Source organism: Heloderma suspectum, chromosome 1 (genome assembly GCF_057233095.1).
Source record: "Heloderma suspectum isolate Gila_16-S chromosome 1, 16-S_ref, whole genome shotgun sequence".
Classification (NCBI taxonomy): domain Eukaryota; kingdom Metazoa; phylum Chordata; class Lepidosauria; order Squamata; family Helodermatidae; genus Heloderma; species Heloderma suspectum.
This window is the reverse complement of record NC_139458.1, coordinates 52,360,955-52,381,126: the sequence shown is the minus strand read 5'-3', so window position 1 is coordinate 52,381,126 and position 20,172 is coordinate 52,360,955. Positions and strand designations below refer to the sequence as shown.

Here is a 20,172-nt window from a genome sequence, read left to right as displayed (position 1 = left end):
AGACTGCAGGGGAGAATCGGCAGGAAGAGGAGCAACGCTTCCCATGCCCTCTGATTCTCCCTTGCGAATGCCTCCCAACAGGTTTCACCATGTTGGTAGTGGTGGTGGTGGTATTATTATTATTATTATTATTATTATTATTATTATTATTATTTCTATACAGCCCAATAGCTGAAACTTTCTGGGTAGTTTACTAAAGATTAAAACCTTAAAAATGCAATATAAAATAGAATAAAAAACATGTACATGGGGAAACAATTTAAAAACAATGAACAATAAAAACCTAGGACAGGTTAAAACCTTATTATATGCTATCAAATGCCTGGGACAAGAGAGATGTCTTAACCTGGTACCAAAAGGATGACAAGGTTGGTGCCAGGCAGACCTCACTGGGAAGAGTGTGCCATAACGGTGGGGGCACTGAAAAGCCCCTCTCTCTTTTTGCCTCAGATGATGATTGTAGTGTAAACAGGTTGATACTGGGAGAGGTGTTCCATCAAGTATTTTGGTCCTGAGCTGTGTAATGCTTTATAGGTCAAAATCTCCTACCCCTTTTAATCTCCTCCCCACATTCCAGCTGGGGTTCAAAATCCCAGAAGTTAGCCTGCCTGGAGGAAAATTATGCTGGCGGTAGGGATGTACAAAAGTCACTTACCTTTAACAAAATTTGATTCGCGGTGGGAGGGAGGCGCTCCGTCCCTCCCCCCGAAATTCTGGCTGGGGGAGGAGGTGCTCTTTCCCTGTCCCTCCCCGAAATTCTGGCCGGGGGGGAGGCGCTCCGTCCCTCCCCCCCGAAATTCTGGCCGGGAGGGAGGCGCTCCTTCCCTCCAACCCCGAATCCTGGCCGGCCGGGCCCACAAATGGCGGCGGCCATAGCCGCCGCCATTTGCGTCCCTGCAGTCAGCTGTGATAGGCTACGTAAATGTTTACATAGCCTATCACGGCTGAGTAAAAAAAAAAAAAGTGCGTATGCAAATGGCGGCACCCATGGGCGCCGCCATTTGCGTTCCTTATTTTGGCACGACTTAGTCTACGTAAAATTTACGTAGCCTACGGCGAAAATAAGGGGAACGCAAATAGCATAGCGTCTACGCTATTTGCGTTCCCCTTATTTTCGCCGTAGTCTACGTAAAAGTTTACGTAGACTAAGACGTGCCAAAATAAGGAACGCAAATGGCGGTGCCCATGGGTGCCGCCATTTGCATACCTGCTTTTTTTTTTACTCAGCCGTGATAGGCTACGTAAACATTTACGTAGCCTATCACGGTGTTTTTTAAAATTTAGCCGTGATAGGCTACGTAAATCTTTACGTAGCCTATCACTTTTTTTTTTTTTTAAACTTGGAAATGGCAGCGGCAGCAGCCAGTCGGAAGACCGGCCGCCGCCAAACCACCGCTGGAGCCGGAGCCGCCGCCGCCAGGAAGATTCACCGAAGGTAAATCCCGTCCCGGGGAGGGCAGACCGTTTCGCCACCGATTTCGGGGTCCAAATGCGCTGGCATTCGGCCTCCCCGAGATTCATGGCGAAATTCTCTGACATCCCTAGCTGGCGGAGGAGGTATTTGCAGAAGAGAACCAGTAACTGCTGGAACAGTTAAGCCACCCATCCTCTCGTCACTCTTTTCCCCTACAAGTGCCTGCATTTCCGCTATCTTGGCAAGACCATATGTTTGACGGTGATAATGCCAAATTGTGCTGTTAATTTAGTGACCTTTAAACTGCAATCCTGTACACACCTGCATTAAATTCAGTGCACAGGATTGTGCTGTAAAACACATAAGAAAGTTTTAATAAATACATAGATCGTAGGGCCAACATCCTCTTTCAGATGGACATAACTTACATTTTGGCTGCCTAGGAGATGGATAAACAGTATCATGTTGGATGAGAATGTGAATGGTTGGTCCTGTTTCACAGCAATTCCAGGAACCCAAGGCTTATCTCCAAAAGCTAGGAAAGAATGGTCTGTTGTATTCTGGGCTTTCTTTAGGGAGAAAATCATACTCACCACCTCCACTGCAAGCCATTACAGGAGGTCAGCAGATTCCAATACTTGGACCTCCAGCTAATGAGGGGAATAAATGAACTTTCATCAAAATTGTACAGCTGTATGCTGTAATTTATTGCATCAATTAATACTTAGACTTGGAAGAATATTATCATATTTAACCTGCATTTGGGGATTTTTTTGGTAAGCCTTCAACCCACTCCTGCCAGAAAGTTTCTACTAAGAATATTTTCAACACAGGAGCCATCACTGCTCCTATAAGTGATATAAAGAAAAAAGGAAAGCACAATTTTGACTGGTCACTTCTTTGTAAAAGGGTTTTTTGATATTCCAAACTGGCTTTTAGCACTTTCCTTCCTCAGTACCTTGACAAATTCACTGCAACTACTGTCTTGATTCTTGCTAAAATATCAAAAGTTCAAATCATCACCAAAATTCACTCTTAAACTGAAATTCCACTCTGATTACTGTTCTTAATATTCTGTGGTTTTCCTTTCTATAACAGTACATGTGCATTACATCTCAGTGGTGGTACTGGTCAAAAACATTACATGACAAATTAAAAGCTCACACCCATCTCACAGCACCATTTTTCTCATGACTAAAAACTGAAGTTTGTACCCACAATGTTTCCTATTTGCTAGTGTCAACACGATGTGGAAAGCCAGCAAGTAAGCAAGTAAGAGGTCTTATGAACTGTATTTTTTTTTTAAATGAAAACCATTTAAATGTTTGCTAACAACAACTGACTGTTGAGTGACAATCAGGGTACCTTTCTTTGAAGTTTTTCACAGATTTCAAATTTGATATTGTCTCTTATAGATTCTTTTAGTCTATTTGATCAGTTAGTAAATTATGCTGCATATACAATAGAGGGTTGGCTGTTTTTGCTTCCTTATCCTTACGCTTGGGGAATCTGTTTTTAACTGCGTGTTGTGAGGTTGGAACCTCAAATTTGTTCATATTGGTTTTATGTGGTATTTCATTTACTTGCACAAGAAAAATCTTCTTTAAGTTCTTTAGCCTGTTCTCTGGGAGGATAATAGTAAGAAAAAGAGCACTGTTTTGAAGCAGACCAGTGTGAAGTCACAATAGGTTGCCCACTGCTACAAGATAAAATATAACAATAGTATCTCAAAAGCTTATCTATGTTTAACCACTAGTGGTATTAAAGCTAATGATGTTGTAGATAATACAAGTAATCTTATCAGATCTTTAGATTTCCAGGGCAGGCCTCACTGACCCCAGGTTTTTACTGAATGGCCTCTGCTAAGATGTTATGTTTCACAGGATTTTCATGACCTTAGCCAGATTTACAAAATTATAAAGAAGAAAGCATTTGCTCTATATATGACTTCTTACAGATGGTATGCAGAAAATGGGGTAATGGGGAGTTTGGAGAATTAGCGTGAAGTCCATATCTAGATTTTCACATCTGACACAAATACATGTGGAGTTTTTCACCGTGTTTATATGCAGGCTCCAAAGCAACAGCTACGTTGTGCCTTCCTGCTGCCTGTACTTGTAGCAATGATGTGTGAGATCATCAGACAGGATGATTTACATGCAAATGTCATGCTAATTGCTATACAGAGTTGCCCTTTGTGTAACTATTTTGTAACATGTGGTGTGACTTTTTTAACATGTGGAGCTTGCGGACTAGCTTCAAAATATGGTGGCTAAACTGTGAAATCTCAATTACTCTGAAAAGCAAAATTATTAAATATCTAGCTTCATGAGCCAAGGTTGAAATGTTTTGGTTCTGTTGATTTTGTAGAATACAATTGTAAGTGGGTGTTAGATGTGGTATTGTCTTGATTTGCAACTTCTAAAGCTGGCTAGGACAGGAGGTGGCAGGCAGCTTTACTGAGCTTTTTAGCCTGGCAGATCTTATATATTTACCCCTCCCCACTGAAACTCAGGCGGGGAAATTAACTATGCCAGCTAGGGTGACCAGTTATGAATCACCACTGCCTCTGGTACTGGAAGTAGCATATAGCCATCAGGACTAGTAGCCACTGATAGCCTTATCATCTATGAATTTGTCCAGTCCCCCCATCCAAAGTGTTGGCCATCACTACCATCTGTAAGAGAGGACACCTGTAAAGTCATCTGTAAGAGAAGACACCCTAATGCTAGGCTAGCTCCAAGATGACATAGCTGATGGGCCCCATCATGAGGCCATTTGGGGGAACAGAGGGACTTTGGATCCTGAAAATTGAAAGCCACCTCTATGCTGTCCCATTGTGGGCTTACGACCAGCAAGAACATAACTGGCAGTAGATTTATGCCCACAGATCTCTTCACAGGCATAACTGGAGCTTCCAAGGTGGATGTGACCCCTGCCACTGGGCAGGGGTCAGCACCCACACTAAGCAATTCCAAGTACATAGCCTCCAGTGCAGATTCAAGTGGTGGTTCAACTGAAAGCAGTTGAACATGTTTTGAGGTAAATTAGTCTTTAAGAAAAAAAGTTTACTAGAAAACTACAGCATTTTTAATGTACAATATCTCAGATGTGTTAGGCAACAATATGATATGAATGAACCCTCCTGGGTGTAGTGAAAATCCAGGAACTGTACCATGTATGCAATCCTATTCATATACTGAGGGTAAGTCCCACTAAATTTAATGGGAGCTTTGTCTGAATAATTATTCATACAAGTTAACTGTTAGGGTTGGAAAAATTTAAGAAGTGCTTGGTTGTTATAAAAGGAAGCATATTCTGCCAATGTCAGTGATTATGGAATGCAGTCATAATGAATATAACTGTGCAACTGTGTAATGGACATATAAATATCATGCTATATCAGAAACCTACAGACTACTACACGTACCTACTCTCCAGCCTCCACTCAGAACACACCAAATAATGCATTGTCTATGATACAACTGCATCTATGCAGACTCATCAGACAGAGACTCACAGTTTAAGGATCTAAATTAGGCATATGTCAGACTACAATATGGATCCAGTGAAGTGAATAAACATATCAACAGGGCTAGGCTAATACTCAGGAATAATCTACTAGAGAACAGAGCAGAAGAGGAAACAACAGTCACCTATAGTTCCTAATTAATAACACTGTGGTTTAAATAAGGTTTATCACACTACATGTGTAAATCGACTCACTATTGCAACTATGTCTGTTATCACCCAATAACATTTTGTGAACGGCACCTGTTAAGGTAATCATCACTGTCTTTATTTCCTTAATTTCAGTTCCCCCTGAAAACACAGTTTATATCTCCCCCACCTAGCATGTACATATATAGCTTTGCCAATTTGTGGTTAACATTTCATTCATCTGATGAAGTGGACAGTGTCCATGAAAACTTAGGCCAGAATAAATTTGTAAATCTATAAGGTGCCAGTTCTGGAAAAATGTTTCATCCACATTCATCACTGAGCTTGAAATACTGGCAAAGCTTTGTGGGAGTTCCAGAAAAACACGTAACATGCATTCATCTCTGCTTGTACACTCAGGCCTCAATCCTAACACAATTGGTGGCATGTTAATTCCACTGTACTCCTTCCATATGTACTTGCTTGGACCCGTCAGTCATCTTTGGAGGCTTTCCTTTTGGTGCCCCACCAAAGGAAGTTAGATGGGTGGCTACCAGAGAGAGTGCCTTCTCAGTTGTGGCGCCTGTTTATGGAATGCCCTCACCTGGCACCTACAGGTGAGGGCATTCTTTTCAGTGCCAGGCAAAGACCTTTCTTTTCTCCCAGGTATTTTAGAGACGTCATGTTTAGATTAGATGGTGTTTTTAGGTATTGTTATATTCATCTATTCCTGTGCTGTTTGTTGTTTTGTATAGTGTTTTATTATTTTCACTGTATTGTATTTATTTATTTTATTTTATTGTTTATAATCCACCCAGAGAACATTTGTTATTGGGCAGATTAAAAATGTAGCAAATATGTAAATAAAAAACTTTGAGATTTCAAGGTATTACATAGTATAAATGTAGTTTAAATAAATAAAAATAAATATTCTATTGGATTTAGAAGCAGGCTTATAAGAAAAGACTTATAATCAGGCTACAAATCTAGTAGAGGTTTCTTAGTTTTGGTTTTTTAATTTGTCCAGCAGCACCTCTCTTCACTTTACAAATACTGAACCCTCAAACTCATTTTTAAGCTCCAAGTTGCTTATGCTTGAAGATTTAGCTGAGAACCAATGCGAAGGAACCTGGCTGCGCTGTGGATGTGCGTGCTATTTTTTCAGGGACGTGTTTTTCAAGGAGTTTGCTTTTTGTCTTACAACTTTTAAAGTATGTGGATGTGTTTTAACGGCCTCAAAAATTCTCCGAACCTGTCATGGCCGACTGCTAGTGAATATACAAATAAAAAAAAACTACCTTAAAATAACATTAGCATTTTGACATATGCCCACAGAAGCCAAGCAAGTCAGAGTGATCCCATTAGCTCAATGTGATCCCATTAGTTGAATTGTTCAGTCTGCCTCCTTTCATCTAAGGAACAGTTCTCACATTCCATTTGTCAGTACTTGATGAGGCAGGCTGCTGAAATTCTTCTTCTCCATAGTATAGTCACTCACTCTAGTATGCTTTACCTTTCCCTACCCCCTTCTCCAGACCTTCCTATTAAGGTCATCTTTATTGTGTCCCACATCTAAATTTGATTAACTGATGTTGCATTTCAGATTTTATTGATATTTTATCATTTAATTCATGACTGTGATTCTCTGTGTGTCCCAGAGCTACGTACAGCTCTTAACAATCTCATTAATTGTGCCGCTTTGACAAAGCACCTCTTCCATCCCCAAAAACATATCTGAGGTTCATGACTGTTACTGCCTCTGCGCGTTAGATTCTTTCCCTTTTCTCAAACTGGTTTCCTTAGAATCATTCACCTTCCCTGGAATACACAGAGTGCGTCAGATGCCAAGCAACCTATGTAAAAGCTCACCGCCCAGTCACAGTTTCTCCAGAATAGTTCATGTCAACATCCTCCATTCCTTACCAAAACATTTGTTTACCTGCAGCATTAACAAAATACACTGCATTCAGTGGAAGTGTTTGCATTTAGAACCCTGGAGTGATAACATTCAGAGCAAATAAAGCGAGATTGTGACAAACAAAATAATGTTAAAATTGAAGTGGTGGGAAGCAAACAGCTTTAAATTTAAAGTAAAATCAAAATATGTACTTGTACACTCAATAGCTAATTGATGACCATGCCAAGAAAAAGGCCATCATCCACTTTTTCTTAGAGATAGTCATTAATTTCCTTCCCTGCCAAGGCAAATGTCAGGTTTATTTCAGGGAATCCAGAATTCTTTATTTCTTCCTTTGAGAACATCCATTTTTTAGTTTCTTAAGATAAACTTGTGGTTTTTTTTTTTTTTTAGTAAACTGTGTTCTGTGCTGCTGCTGCTGCTGCTGCTGCTGCTGTTTTTAAAGCAGGCAGTTATTTGATTCAGATAAGTAATGCTATGGGAAATACTATTGAGCGATCTTTCAGAGCTACGTTTCAGCTTTATTCCAAGACATGCTGCTGACCCAAAATATGTCATAGCGAAGCCTTAACCTAATGCAGAATGTATGTGAGTGGCAAATAAACGGGCAGGTTTTGAAATTAGGGACAATTCACAAACCACACAGGCATCTAAGTGGTACACACTGGGCTTGCAGACCCTCCCCCACTGCTTGCATAACCTTTCATGTGAACCCGGATTTACATGCATGGATGGCTATGTGAGTGGGTCACACTCGCTCTCCACCCTTGTTTACAGTGGTTGGTTGAGAAAAGCATTAAGACTCAGGCTGGGAAGGCATAACTGTCCAAGGAGGAGTCTCCTCCTCAGTTGAAGAAGGGTGCCATTAGGGGATGGGTAAGTCACTCCTTCGACTGGTTCCTTGGGCAAGACTGCCTCAATGGGCCCCCTCCTCTGCCTTCTCTCCCCCGTTGTCACCTGCTGCTATTGCTCCAACTCCTCCTCCTCCTCCACATCATTGCTACGGCTTGCTTGCTTGCTTGACAGGCAGACAGCCAGTGAGCAAGCAGGCAGTGCAAACTCTACCAGCGATAATGAAAGTGTATGTAGAAAACCAGCTCAGCATGGAGTAAAATATTAAAATAGAATCATATGTAAAATGACAAGATTGCTGCGGGTTTAACTTTCCAAAAGCACAATGCAAATCATTCTTCAGTTAAGTAGATTTCGCTTTCATATATTAAAATGTAAAACATAACCATCATAGTTTCATAGTTGGGGGGGGGGGCTGGGGGCGATGACACTGTAGAGCTCTCCTAATAGAATTGCCCGTTTTAACTGAAGTAATGGCTGGAAAAATGTCTCTATTTTGTGTTACTCTTGACACTATCTGTTGTTTTAATGAAATTAATTTAGACAATAGATAGTTTTGAGGACTAGTGAAGCCAAATGTAATTAACACTAAGGAAACAAGTTATAACACAGTTCATATTATTTCAGCTATTTATTCACTGAAAGTAAACTTGGTAAAAGGTGACTTTTTCTAAGCTTTCTCCTCTAGGGGCATCATATGCATTTCTGAATCATGCTTTTGTCTTCCTAGCAGCCTTCACTTTATAACAGCTTTTAGTGCAAGTTATTACAATTCTTTTGCATAAAGCAGGTCATTCGAAGTTCATCTGTAGGTGGGGCAGGAAAGGTGGATTGGGGGACAGTTCTAATAGATCCATTTCAATAATTAAGTCATGCATTTTTTTTTCTTCAACAAAACCTGTAAGTCAGGTTTAGCCAGGTGGGGACTGTTTTTATGGCTGTTATCTTTGTCAAAAGGAATATTATGAAAATAAGGAATTACTGTGCATATTTTAACTCTTGATTAAACAGAGGAATCATACTACTATCCATGAAATGATCATTTGTGGACATACTATCAAAAATCCAATAGGGTGTCTATTGATTACCTCTCTACTATCCCTATATCATATGTTTTTAGAAACTTCATCTTATCTACCAAGGGGAATGAATGAGGATAACATCAATATCATACAGTTGTAGCAACATATTCTTGTATCAATTAATACGTACACTTGGGGAAATGTTTTTTGTTTTACCCATCTTTGGGAATTGATTTTGAAACACCTGACTCACCCTTTTCTCAGAGATTCTGCCAAGAAACTTTTCAGTCCAAGAGTCATAAGTACTCCTACAAACTGGGGGTGGGGCAGGGGGGTTGCCTTTATACAGAATAATAACTGCATTGTTATTCTCTGGAATGGAAGATTTATTTCATTCTAGGATGCTAAAGAGAACTGAAGCAAGAATAACTAAGAAGCCACAATAGCTGATAGCATTTTTTCTTTTTATAGAATCATTTTAGTTTGTTCAAATATCTCTTAGTGGATGGGAGAGATGATGCCCCATTCTTCTCTATTTCCCTATCATAGCCCCAAAGGGTTACATTTCATGCAAGCTGGTGTAACTTTATATGCACTTTGCCTCAGAAATGTTCACTGGTGTTGAGTTACACAGATTTATTTGATAAAGATTCAGAAAAGGCAACTAGAATGGTAAGGGGATCATCTTTATAGGGGTTGGGGAGAGATTTAAATGGGTAGCGTGTTTTAGGGATAAACAAAGATAATTGAAAAGGGGCTGTAGAAAACTACAAACAATGTGGTTAGATGCTAAATGGGGAAATACTGTCCAGAATCTCAGAGTCACAACTCTAAACTGAAAGACAGCAGATTTCAGACAGCACAAACAAGAACTTCTTCACACAACACATAATTGAATTATGGATATTGCAATAGCCATAAGACCATAAGAAGAACCATGCTGGATCAGGCCACAGGCCTATCCAGTCCAGCATTCTGTTCACTCAGTGGCTAGCCAGCTGCCTGTGGGAAGTCCACAAATAGGACATGAGTGCAATAACACCCTCCCGCCCATGTTCCCCAGCAAGTCATATACAGAGGCATACTGGAGGTAGTATATAGCCATCATGACTAGTAGACATTGATAACAGTATTCTCCATGAGTTTCTATAATCCCCTTTCAAAGCCATCCAAGTTGGTGGCCATCGCTACATCTTGTGTTATCGAATTCCATAGTTTAACTATGCACTGTGTAAAGAAGTATTTCCTTTCATCTGTCCTGAATGTCCCATCATTCAGCTTCATGGGATGATCTCAGGTTCTAGTATTATGGGGGGGGGGAACGTTTCTCCACACCATGCATAATTTTGCACACCTCCATTATTTCTGTCCTTACTCAGATTTTGTGGCCGCAATTATATTGTCCTATACACACTATCTATTTATTGTAAACTACCCCAGGGGCATTGGCCAGTTGGGTGCTACACAAATGTACCAAATAAAAATAATAAATAAATAAATGTATTGGATCCAGATTTAATCAAGCTTTGAGTAGATCCATTGAAACTGGTGGGGCAAATACATCATGACTAATCTAAGTTCCATTTATTTTAACTCTAAGCATGGCTAGGGCTGGATCTAACCCAATATACATATACACTGTTTTGTCAAGGAAAGCCCTAACAAGAAGGCTTACAAGGATAAACACCTAATACAGTACACAAACATCTAGTGGGCTGGCTCAGATGATATCTTGGGTCTGAACCATTTCATCACATGGAGCAGAGTGGGGGTAAGCCTGTTCTCCCTGCCCCAACCGTGTACATAAGCAATGTGTGGAAGGCTTCAGGCTGGGTTGTTGGGAATGTGAAGGAAGGGGCGGGCCCATGAGCATGTCTCTTGTCTCTCCCCACCACACACACACACACACACACACACACACACAATGGGGAGCATGTGAGTGGGAGTAGCCAAGTAGGGGTAATCAATAAGAAGAAATATGCACAATTTCTGAACCTACTTCCTTGTCCATCAGATCTCTGCATTTTCCCTTCTGAGAACCTTAGCTGAGAGGAAGCAGCAATGGGAGCGTGGATTCTACACACATTAGATTGGCAACAATGATTCCCTTCCTCCGATGGAGAGCCTAGGGATGTTCAAGTCAACCAAAATTCTTCAAACTTCGCTTTGAAGCATGGTTTGGCTCACTCCAATTTTTGCTGGTGACATATTTTTCAGTCTGTTTGGAAAGGAAAAGTGCACATTTTTCAAAAGGGCACACTTTTCCCCATTGACTGAAGTGTGAATATGTGCATTTTTTGAATGCGATCTTAAATTCTGGAATGTGCAAACATTTTTCGGGGGGGGGGAGGGGAGGCTCCTGTTCACATTTTGGATTACAAATAGGGCATGTTCGGATGATCTATGAACTGAAATGAAATTTTTGTACATCCCTAGGAAGGACTTCTGTTGTACGAAGGGGACCTTCGGCCTCAACCCATTGACTATATACACCAAGAAGTACATTAAGGAATTAATTTAAGAACATAAGAAGAGCCCTGCTGGATCAGACCAAGGGTCCATCTAGTCCAGCATCCTGTTCACACAGTGGCCAACCAGCTGTTGGCTGGAGGCCCACAAGCAGGACACAAGTGCAACAGCACCCTCCCACCCATGTTCCCCAGCAACTGGTGTACATAGGCTCATTGCTGCTGGTACTGGAGGTAGCACATAGCCATAAGGACTAGCAGCAATTGATAGCCCTTTCCTCCAGGAATTCGTCCAACCCCCTTTTAAAGCCATCCAAATTGGTGGCCATCACCACACCTTGTGGTGGCAAATTCCATTGTTTAACAACACGCTGTGTGAAGTACTTCCATGTATAAGAAAAGGAAGGGCAGACTATAAAGGATACAGCAGCTGATGCAAGGGGTTAAGGGCTACTTACATAAAGTTAAACTTCTTATAGCATCTAATTGCCTTGTTTTTATTTACCTTTTGATGGTTCAACTAGAACTACATAATTAAAATCACATGTCGTTTTGCCCCTTAAATCCCATTGATTTTGATATATAGTGAACTTAGTCTGGATCCAACTCATTACGTGCTGCTGCTTTACCAAGGAAATATGGGCTTTTAAAAGATATTGCTTCACTTTTTTATAACTAGAGTATTTTTACTCACTTATGCTCACATAGCTAGAGTTGAATATCCTCTACCCAAAACATGAACTGAAATGCATTCCTTCAAGCACTTTGCATCAGGGCTGTATAATGGCAGAACAAATTTTGCAGGGCGAGCAAAGATAAAGTTTCTTTTAAGAGTTCTTTAACATATAGGTTTGATAACAACCAAAACACCTTTACTGCCATTAAATATTTACCAAGACTTGGCTTTTGGGAGAGGGGCAGTTCAGAGCAGTGCGCTTGGCTCCGTGCAATGCTATTGATTAGCTATCAAAAGGACATAGTTAATGAATAACTTGAGGTATTACTGAGCACTCCACATTCTTGTCAAGTCTCTCCCTCTCCCTCCCTCCCTCTCTCCCTCCCTCCCTCTCTCTCTTTGTTTTTACCTGAAGATGACCTAAACTAAAGTCAGTTGGAACTGACACTAACCCTGCCCCAGATTGCTCAAGAATACCTATGGTATGAACAAAAGGTTCAGACAAATTGGATTGATCAATGCTTAAGCAATCCATTCTAGTGGCTGTTGTCATCACGGCTGGACTTTAGAATGGAGCATGTTTACATTTAATTAGAAAGAGCATACAGTTTTACATTGCACGGTAGCTATCAATATCGAATTGGAATTGATTTCCGTTCTGTCTCTTGAATCGTGATTTCCTTCTAGCTAGTTTTTAAAAAGCAGCTTGCAAAACGAAACCTATAAATTTTAGAGCAGGGCAAACATATTCCCTGGAGACGATAATAAAAGCAAATGACATATAGTGCAGCCATTAAGTTGAACTTGCTTAGGGGTGAGTCAAATGTCTTGAGTTGTGTTTCAATGCTGAGTTGTGGTCTCTGTTATCAGAGAAGGGTCACTTTTAACTGAATGGGCACTTCACCAAATTCCTCACTTTGCAGAAACAGTGCAGTTACTCCTTTAAACATCTTTTTCATAAGATATACCAAGGTGACATCATACTGTCAGAATGCTTTTGAACCAAGTCCTATTTTGCGTTTTGTTTTTTCCCTTTACATTCTACATCAAATTCACATTGTAACTCCATTGAGTCTTGGTCTTTTTGTACGTATCAATTCTTAATTAACATCATGGGACACTGCCTTTTGAATCTGAATTTGTCATGCGGTGCAATTGTACGCATATTTACTAGGAAGTAAGTTTAACTGTGTTCAGTGTGGGTTGCTCCCCTTGGGGAAGAGCAGTAGCTCCAGGTTCAATCCCTGGCATCTCCAGAGACAGTTGGGAAAGAATCCTTCTTGAATCCCTGGAGATCTGCTGCCAGTCAGTGTACACACTACTGAGCTAGATGGACCAATGGTCTTGGTTTATTGTAAGGCAATTTCCTGCGTTCCTCTTCCCAGGAAATGTGCATAAGACTACAGTCCTAGATAACATTAAGTACACTCCAGTTAAACTATATATGGCAAGTTCTTTACTAGAATTAGAATGAAGACCAAAATGACATGTTACATGTAATTGGGGGCCAATTGTGATCAGTGCTGCAGCATGAGGGGAGGTTAATCCCTCCCCAGCTGCAATTCAGACAAAATTCCCCCACCCCTGCTGCAAACATGACTATGAGGCCTCATAGCCATGCCAGGGTCTGGTGGGGATATTCGTCCAGATTGTGACTGGAGAAAGAAGGTACAGCTTCCCCTCCTTACATGTTGTGGTCCTACAGTCAGCCCCCTCCATGCCTGTAATGAATTAAAGGAAAAACACAGACATAGCTCCACACTACATGTTTAGTGGATTGTGTAGGTTGACCCTGAGGCAGTAGAGTTCTTAGGTGAAGAAAGGGTTGCACCATTTCAGAATGTGAGGACAGGGTCACATTTTAATGCTTCCTTACCCCTACCCCCCCCCCAAAAAAAATCCCTGGAAGTAGAAAACTAGCATGAATGGAGTGGATGGCATAGTGAAGCATCTGAGCAATAAAATAATAAAAACTCTGAACATACATGGCTGCAGGAGAGGCCACAGTGAACATGTTTTTTTCCATGCACCTTCATCTGGAGCAAACATAAGGCAGAGGCCTTTGAGCTGTTGGATGTTCTGAAAATCAAGCTATTTGCTTAGGTTCCCTAATGCTGGATGTTTAGCCCAGTGCTATACATCTTTACTTGGATGCAAGTTACTGTACATAGGACAGTGACATTAAAAACTGAATTCTAGTCTTCAGTTTATGGAATTTTCAGTGCTCCTCAGGAACCTTAAAAGTGGGGCAGTAATACTTTCAGTTTCTAGCTTTGAGTATTGTTTTGAAATGCTTGAGTATTTAATTTTCTTCTCCACTTCTGATGAAATGCAAGTCAATAGATTTTATCTGCTCCTCTTCCAGCTACTCTTCCAGCAATGATTTTCTTTCTCCCTGAGCCTCTGCTCTGTGGATTTTCTGTATCTCTTTATACATTATTTATAATTTCAAAATGTCCTTATTTAATTGAATAGGTACTTCGCCCCATTTTCAAACAACCTCAGGTGGTAGGTGTAATGACATACCAATACTCTGACCTTTAACTTTTAGATTCCTATTAAATCAGCCATATTTTACTTATGCATGTGTGGTGGGTTTTAATTTCTTTATGATATGGCAATGTGGTCATGTGTGTGTGTTTTTCTGCAGAAAGAAAAGAAGGGGGACTGTGCCAATACTCTTTGACTCAGAGTTAAAGGAGAAAGATTTCATAAAGTATCTGTTTGGAAACAAAGTAGTATAAGATCCTCTCTCAGTCATTAAGCTCAGGGTTATCTTGCGTAAGTCACTGTGTGTCAGTCTAACTAAGCTACTTTGCCGGGTTGCTATGAGGAAAAACATGTAGGCTGCCCTGGGGAATTTGAAGAAAGGATGGGATAGAATGTCAAAATTAAATAACACGTCCTGAGTTTCGGGGTGCTCCTGGATTCATAATTTCATGAGGGGCTCAGGTGGCTTCTGTGGCAAGGACTGCCTATTACCAGCTCCGGTTGGTATGCCAGTGATGCCCTTTCCTGGACAGGGATAGTCTGGCCACTGTAGTCCATGCTCTGGTAACCCCACATTTAGATTACTGTAATGTGCTTTGTGTGGGGCTTCCCTCATGCTTGGTCAGAAGCTGCAGCTGATGCAGAATGCAGTCGCTAGAGTGCTGGGTGTGGTGCCTGGCCGTGCACATATTACACTGGTGTTGAAGCAACTGCACTGGCTACCTATTAGCTACTGGGCCAAGTACAAGGACTTGCTTTTGACATATAAAACCCTGAACAGCATGGGACCAGGTTGCTTGGCACATCACCTTCCCCAATACAGACTTGTGCGATCATTAAGGTCATTGGAGGAAGCCTACAACCTGCAGATTGCCATCTTGCAGTAACCCCGAAGCAGGCTTTCTCCGTGGTGATGCCCACCTAATGGTAGTGACTTCCCCCCCTGGTATTCGGGAGGCACCAACTGTAGAGTGCTTTAGGCACCAATTAAAGACCCATCTCTTAAAGACCCAGGCCTTCCCAGGGTAGCACTCTCCAGTCTGTTTGTTAATTATGTTTTATCAATGTTTTATATAAATGTTTAAGCAATTATTTGTATTTTAATTGTATTTTAAAGTATATCACAATATAGTTAATGTATTTTGATCTTGAAAATGGCTTAGAGATTTTTTTTTAAATATGGTAAGCCATATATAAATCAAATAAATAAATCACACATTCTGAGCATCGAATCGAATTCAAGGTGCTGGCATTGACCTACAAAGACCTAAATGACTTGGTATCCAGGCATCTGAAGGAACACCTCTCCCTGTACCTGCCCACCCCATACTCTTAGATCTGGGTGAAGGCCCATCCCATTGTCCTGCCATTAATGGAAGTACATTGGGTGGTGATATGAGATAGGGTCTTCTCTGTGGTAGCACCCCAACTTTGGAATGGCCTCCCCCAAGAGGTATACCTGATGCCATTGTTATGGGCATTACAGCACTTGGCTAAGATCCATCTATTTCACTGGGCATTTATGAGTGGTTAGTTCCCACTGTAATCAATCATGTTGCTTGTTCTTTGTATTGGTTTTGTTATATGTTTATTTATTGTATTTTTGTTGGGATTTTTATGAAGGGCAGGGTGTAAATAGAAATAAATAAACGTTTTAGCACTTCTAATAGCTGCTTTACAGTGCAACCCTATGCATGTTTACTCAGAAGAAAGTCCCAATGAGTTCAGGAGGGCTTACTCCCAAGTAAGTGCACATAAGATTGAAACCTTAGAGAAGCATGTTCACTGTTCAATGAGATGATCTAAGGCAGGAATGGGCAACACACATCCTGCAGGCCACTTGCAGCCCTCACTGCCCCCCTAGTGCAGCCCCTGACACAGCTTGCTGCTGCACTGCCGAAATTTGCAGCAGCAAAAACATAGCCCATTTGCTGCCGGTTTTCAGTGGCAAACTGCTAAGGAAGCCAAAGAACATGCAGATCAAGCAAGATGTGTCCATTTTAGGCTTCTGTAGCAGCAAATGGGCTTTTCCCCCCGTGTCCCCTGAAGTGTGCAGCTCCTCATGGCTTTTGGACCACAGGTGGCCCTCCAGGGGGAACGGCCCCTGGCACACCAAAGTTGTCCACACCTGATCAAAGAGAACAAGGAAGCTGTGCCTGCACTCTGCTCCACCTTCTGAAAATGCACCGGAGGGGCGGGCGGGCTTCACAAACACAGCACCATGTGCCCGGTCTGCTACTGTGTATACCAGTCCCTAAACAGAGGCCTGCACTGCAATGCTGGAATTAGGAGATGTTGTGTCCTGGCATATGCTTCTTTGCATGTGGAGGGAGGCGATACGTGCATAGGAACCTGTTTTCAGTGTTAACTGTCACGTGCTGAATTAAGGCCACAGCTATTTTTTATATTCAGAAATATTCTGTGATGTTAACCGTTGGAGATGGAAGTATTAATTTTTGCAGTGTATCAGTTTATTTAAAAATACGGATTTTCAATTGGGTTTTCAGTGATGTTGCTTTCTATGAAAGAGATTTGACAGGTGACTGGGGGTGCTTCCAGACAAGGCTTTTTATCCTCCAATTGCCCTGCCTCAAACATGGAATTTTATGAGGGGTCCAGGTGACATTGCCTTTCATTTGTAACCCTTCCATGTTTTTCCATCACTGCTTCCATCTATTTTTCTTGTCAAAAAAAGTAGAAGACAGAATAGGTGCACAATGCCTGTTGATTTGTGGTGCTAGGAGCCCTCTGTCTGGAAGCACCCTTGGGATCAGCTAGATCCCAGGTCTGGTAATGGATCAGGCTGATTTGGAAAGATTTGGGAGATGTCTGAATTGAAGTGGGGCTCCTCCAAAGCAGGCTGAATCCGAATCTGAACTTTCTTGAGGGCTTGTTAGCATTTCAGAGGGACACTGAGACACAGACAGTATGTAACAATTATTATACAACGTAGAAGCGAGCCTACCTAAGAAACCTGCAAAATTTCAGAAGGATAGATACAACATTTTTTGTGATAGGGGGGTCTTCAAATTGGGAGGGGGAATTGTTTGTTTCCTACCCACCCCAGGGTTTGTTTGTCAATTTGCATCTATCTTGAATTTTTTCAGGTTTCTTAGCTAGGGCCACTTCTATACTGTATGCCATTTTCATAATAATTTTCCATTAAAAAAGTGCAGGGTAAGCGCACCCCTTTTTTGGAAACTTCTAAACTAAAAAGACTACTCTTGTATAAAAGCACCTCAGCTTATTCATCTGAAGCTTGGCAGAGTTGCTTTTTAAAAAATCGGATTTATTTTATAAAGTTGATCAGAGATGAAAGTATACATTTCTCCAATGAAATTTGGCAGGCTTCATCCACCTATAACGGGCTACTATGTCTGTGAATTTCACCCAATTTTGTCAAACAACCCAAAAATTATAACCACGTTGATTTCTAATGACAGTCAGTGGGAGGCACAAAACTTCAGATTTCCAAATCAAGATTTGGATTTGGACCCAGAGTTGAATCAGGTGGTCTCCAAATTGGCCCAAGGCAAATCGAGCTGTTTTCCAAATTTGGCTGTTTTCTGAAATCACCAGATCGGGTCCAAACCGAACTTTGTGATCAGTGCACACCCCTATTGATAACCTATTATTACAACTATTTATTTTTCATATAGTACATAGCACTTGATAGAGTGACATAAGAAGAAAACAGATCTGTGTTCCAAGGAACTGACAGCCCAAATTTTGACAGAGTGGGAGACAAAGAAAGAAGCCAGGGAACCAATGGGTGAATATATAGTTAACATACAGAATATATAGAATATGCAAGTGCAGTTAACAAGTACTAAGGCTTTGCTATAATTTAACATGCATCAGTTCAAAATCACTACTGGGAAGTCATTAATTGTCAGATTTTGGTTGGCTGCGGATGTTCCCTAGAAGTGGCAAAAGAGGAAACATGAGCCATGCTTCCTATTCCTACAGCTCAGGGTCATATTTTCAGGAGATGATGCACATTCTATTAATCCATCATAGGAACAAGTATTTCACCATGGGGGATACAAGAAACCCCAAAACACAGGAAAGAAAAGAAGGGCTTTGCCTAATTTATAATTGGATGTTTTATTTATTATTGGATTTGTTAGTTTTTTTTAAACGTTGTGTACGCCACTCTGGCTGAAGAATAGTTTATACATTTTATAAATAAATAAGAATTACTCACATATTTGCTTCTGGGGAACATCCTTTACTGTAACAAAATGTTATGGTGTTGTTCAGAATCATGCTGTGTGTGATGTTGTTTTAAATATAATTGAAACTGGGTTGTTTCTCTCAAATAAAATTTAAAAAAACCTGAAACAGTAATAGCTTCCAACGGTAAAGGAGAACAGGCAAAGAGCTGTACAGGGTTTTTGTACATTAAAAATACTAAATAAATACAGCACTGTAAAATAGTTGATTCAGCTTTGTGTTAATTTCTAATGTATTGTGAAACCATTGGCATCAACATTTCAAATATTTTCCATGAGTTGCTATTTGTATTTGATAATGAAATATTTTGGAATATGTGCATGGAATATGTGCATATATTTTCAAAACCTCTTCACCATGCCATATACCTTTGGATTCAAACCCCATCACTGAAACACATACATTTTCTTTTCCCAGCTTACACCAATCTTTGTCTCAAGAAGTGAATCTTAAGGATCAGTTCAACTCCACCCTTACAACCTATGAAAAAGCTCTGAAAAACAGAGGGGATGTTGTGTCCATGCTGCTGCTTCAAAACAAGGAGCTAGCGACCCAGCTTCAGCAAACGGTAGAAGAGAGAGCAAACATGGAATCAAAGTTTCAGCAAGCTTTAGAGGCTTCACAAGAGGCCAGCGAGAAACTTCAAAAGTAAGTTTGTTGTCTGCCTCTTTGAAAAATGCCACTTGTCAACTAAGTGGGTTGTTTATTCCTCTTCCTGTGACATAGAAGATTGAAGTAAAAAGATAGAAATCCCTAAACTTTGTTTTAATGAGCCCAATCTTGTTTAAACAATTCATCAGACTTAATAGCAGAGCCATTTCCTTTTAACTTCAATAACAAAACTTGTTTTTTGCCTGTCTGTAACTAATGCACTGCATAGTTGCACCATCTGTGGTAAGGACAGGGTCCTTCTATTTTTTTTAGACACATTCTCTTTTATATTTAATAAAAAGTTAGTGGTTGTTTCACATCTTACAGATTTAGAGTGCCATCCTTAGGAACTGATGCTCAATAGACAACTCTGAGCCCTCCGTCTATCCAAAGCCATGCCGACAAGAGCCAGGCAGTTGGGGAGGAGGATGGAGGTTTTTACCACCTCCTGTTTAAAAAACCTTTCAACTAGATGAGCCTCTCAGCCCATCTGAAGGGGTCAGAGAAGCTCTTGGATCAAGTGGATCCAAGCCTCTCCTTTTCCCTCCCCTTGCTGCCCCCTGGAACACCCCCTTCTCAACTTCCCCAATCTCTTCTGAGGATGCTGTTGCTGTTTCATCCTCAGAAGAGCATCTGCCACAGTGTTTTCCATGGTCACTGCGAGGGGTGGGGGAAGAAAAATCTGCACTTGGATTTCCTCTCCTGAGGTCATAGCTCTGTCTAGGGCCTCAGAGGGGGGGAATCCAAACCATCCTACGGCTCCTCAGGCATGGTCTGAGAAGCCA

General features: G+C 40.9%; 1 protein-coding gene across 17 annotated transcripts in view; it reads left to right on the top strand.

Annotated features, from left to right (window-relative positions):
- MIPOL1 (mirror-image polydactyly 1) overlaps positions 1 to 20,172 on the top strand; it is a 305,293-nt gene that overhangs the window by 221,010 nt on the left and 64,111 nt on the right. For all 17 annotated transcript variants that reach the window (XM_084843264.1, XM_084843223.1, XM_084843148.1 and 14 more), the window contains one exon: positions 19,154 to 19,384. In XM_084843264.1, the coding sequence (XP_084699390.1) occupies positions 19,154 to 19,384 (231 nt within the window). The remainder of the gene's footprint in view (positions 1 to 19,153; positions 19,385 to 20,172) is intronic.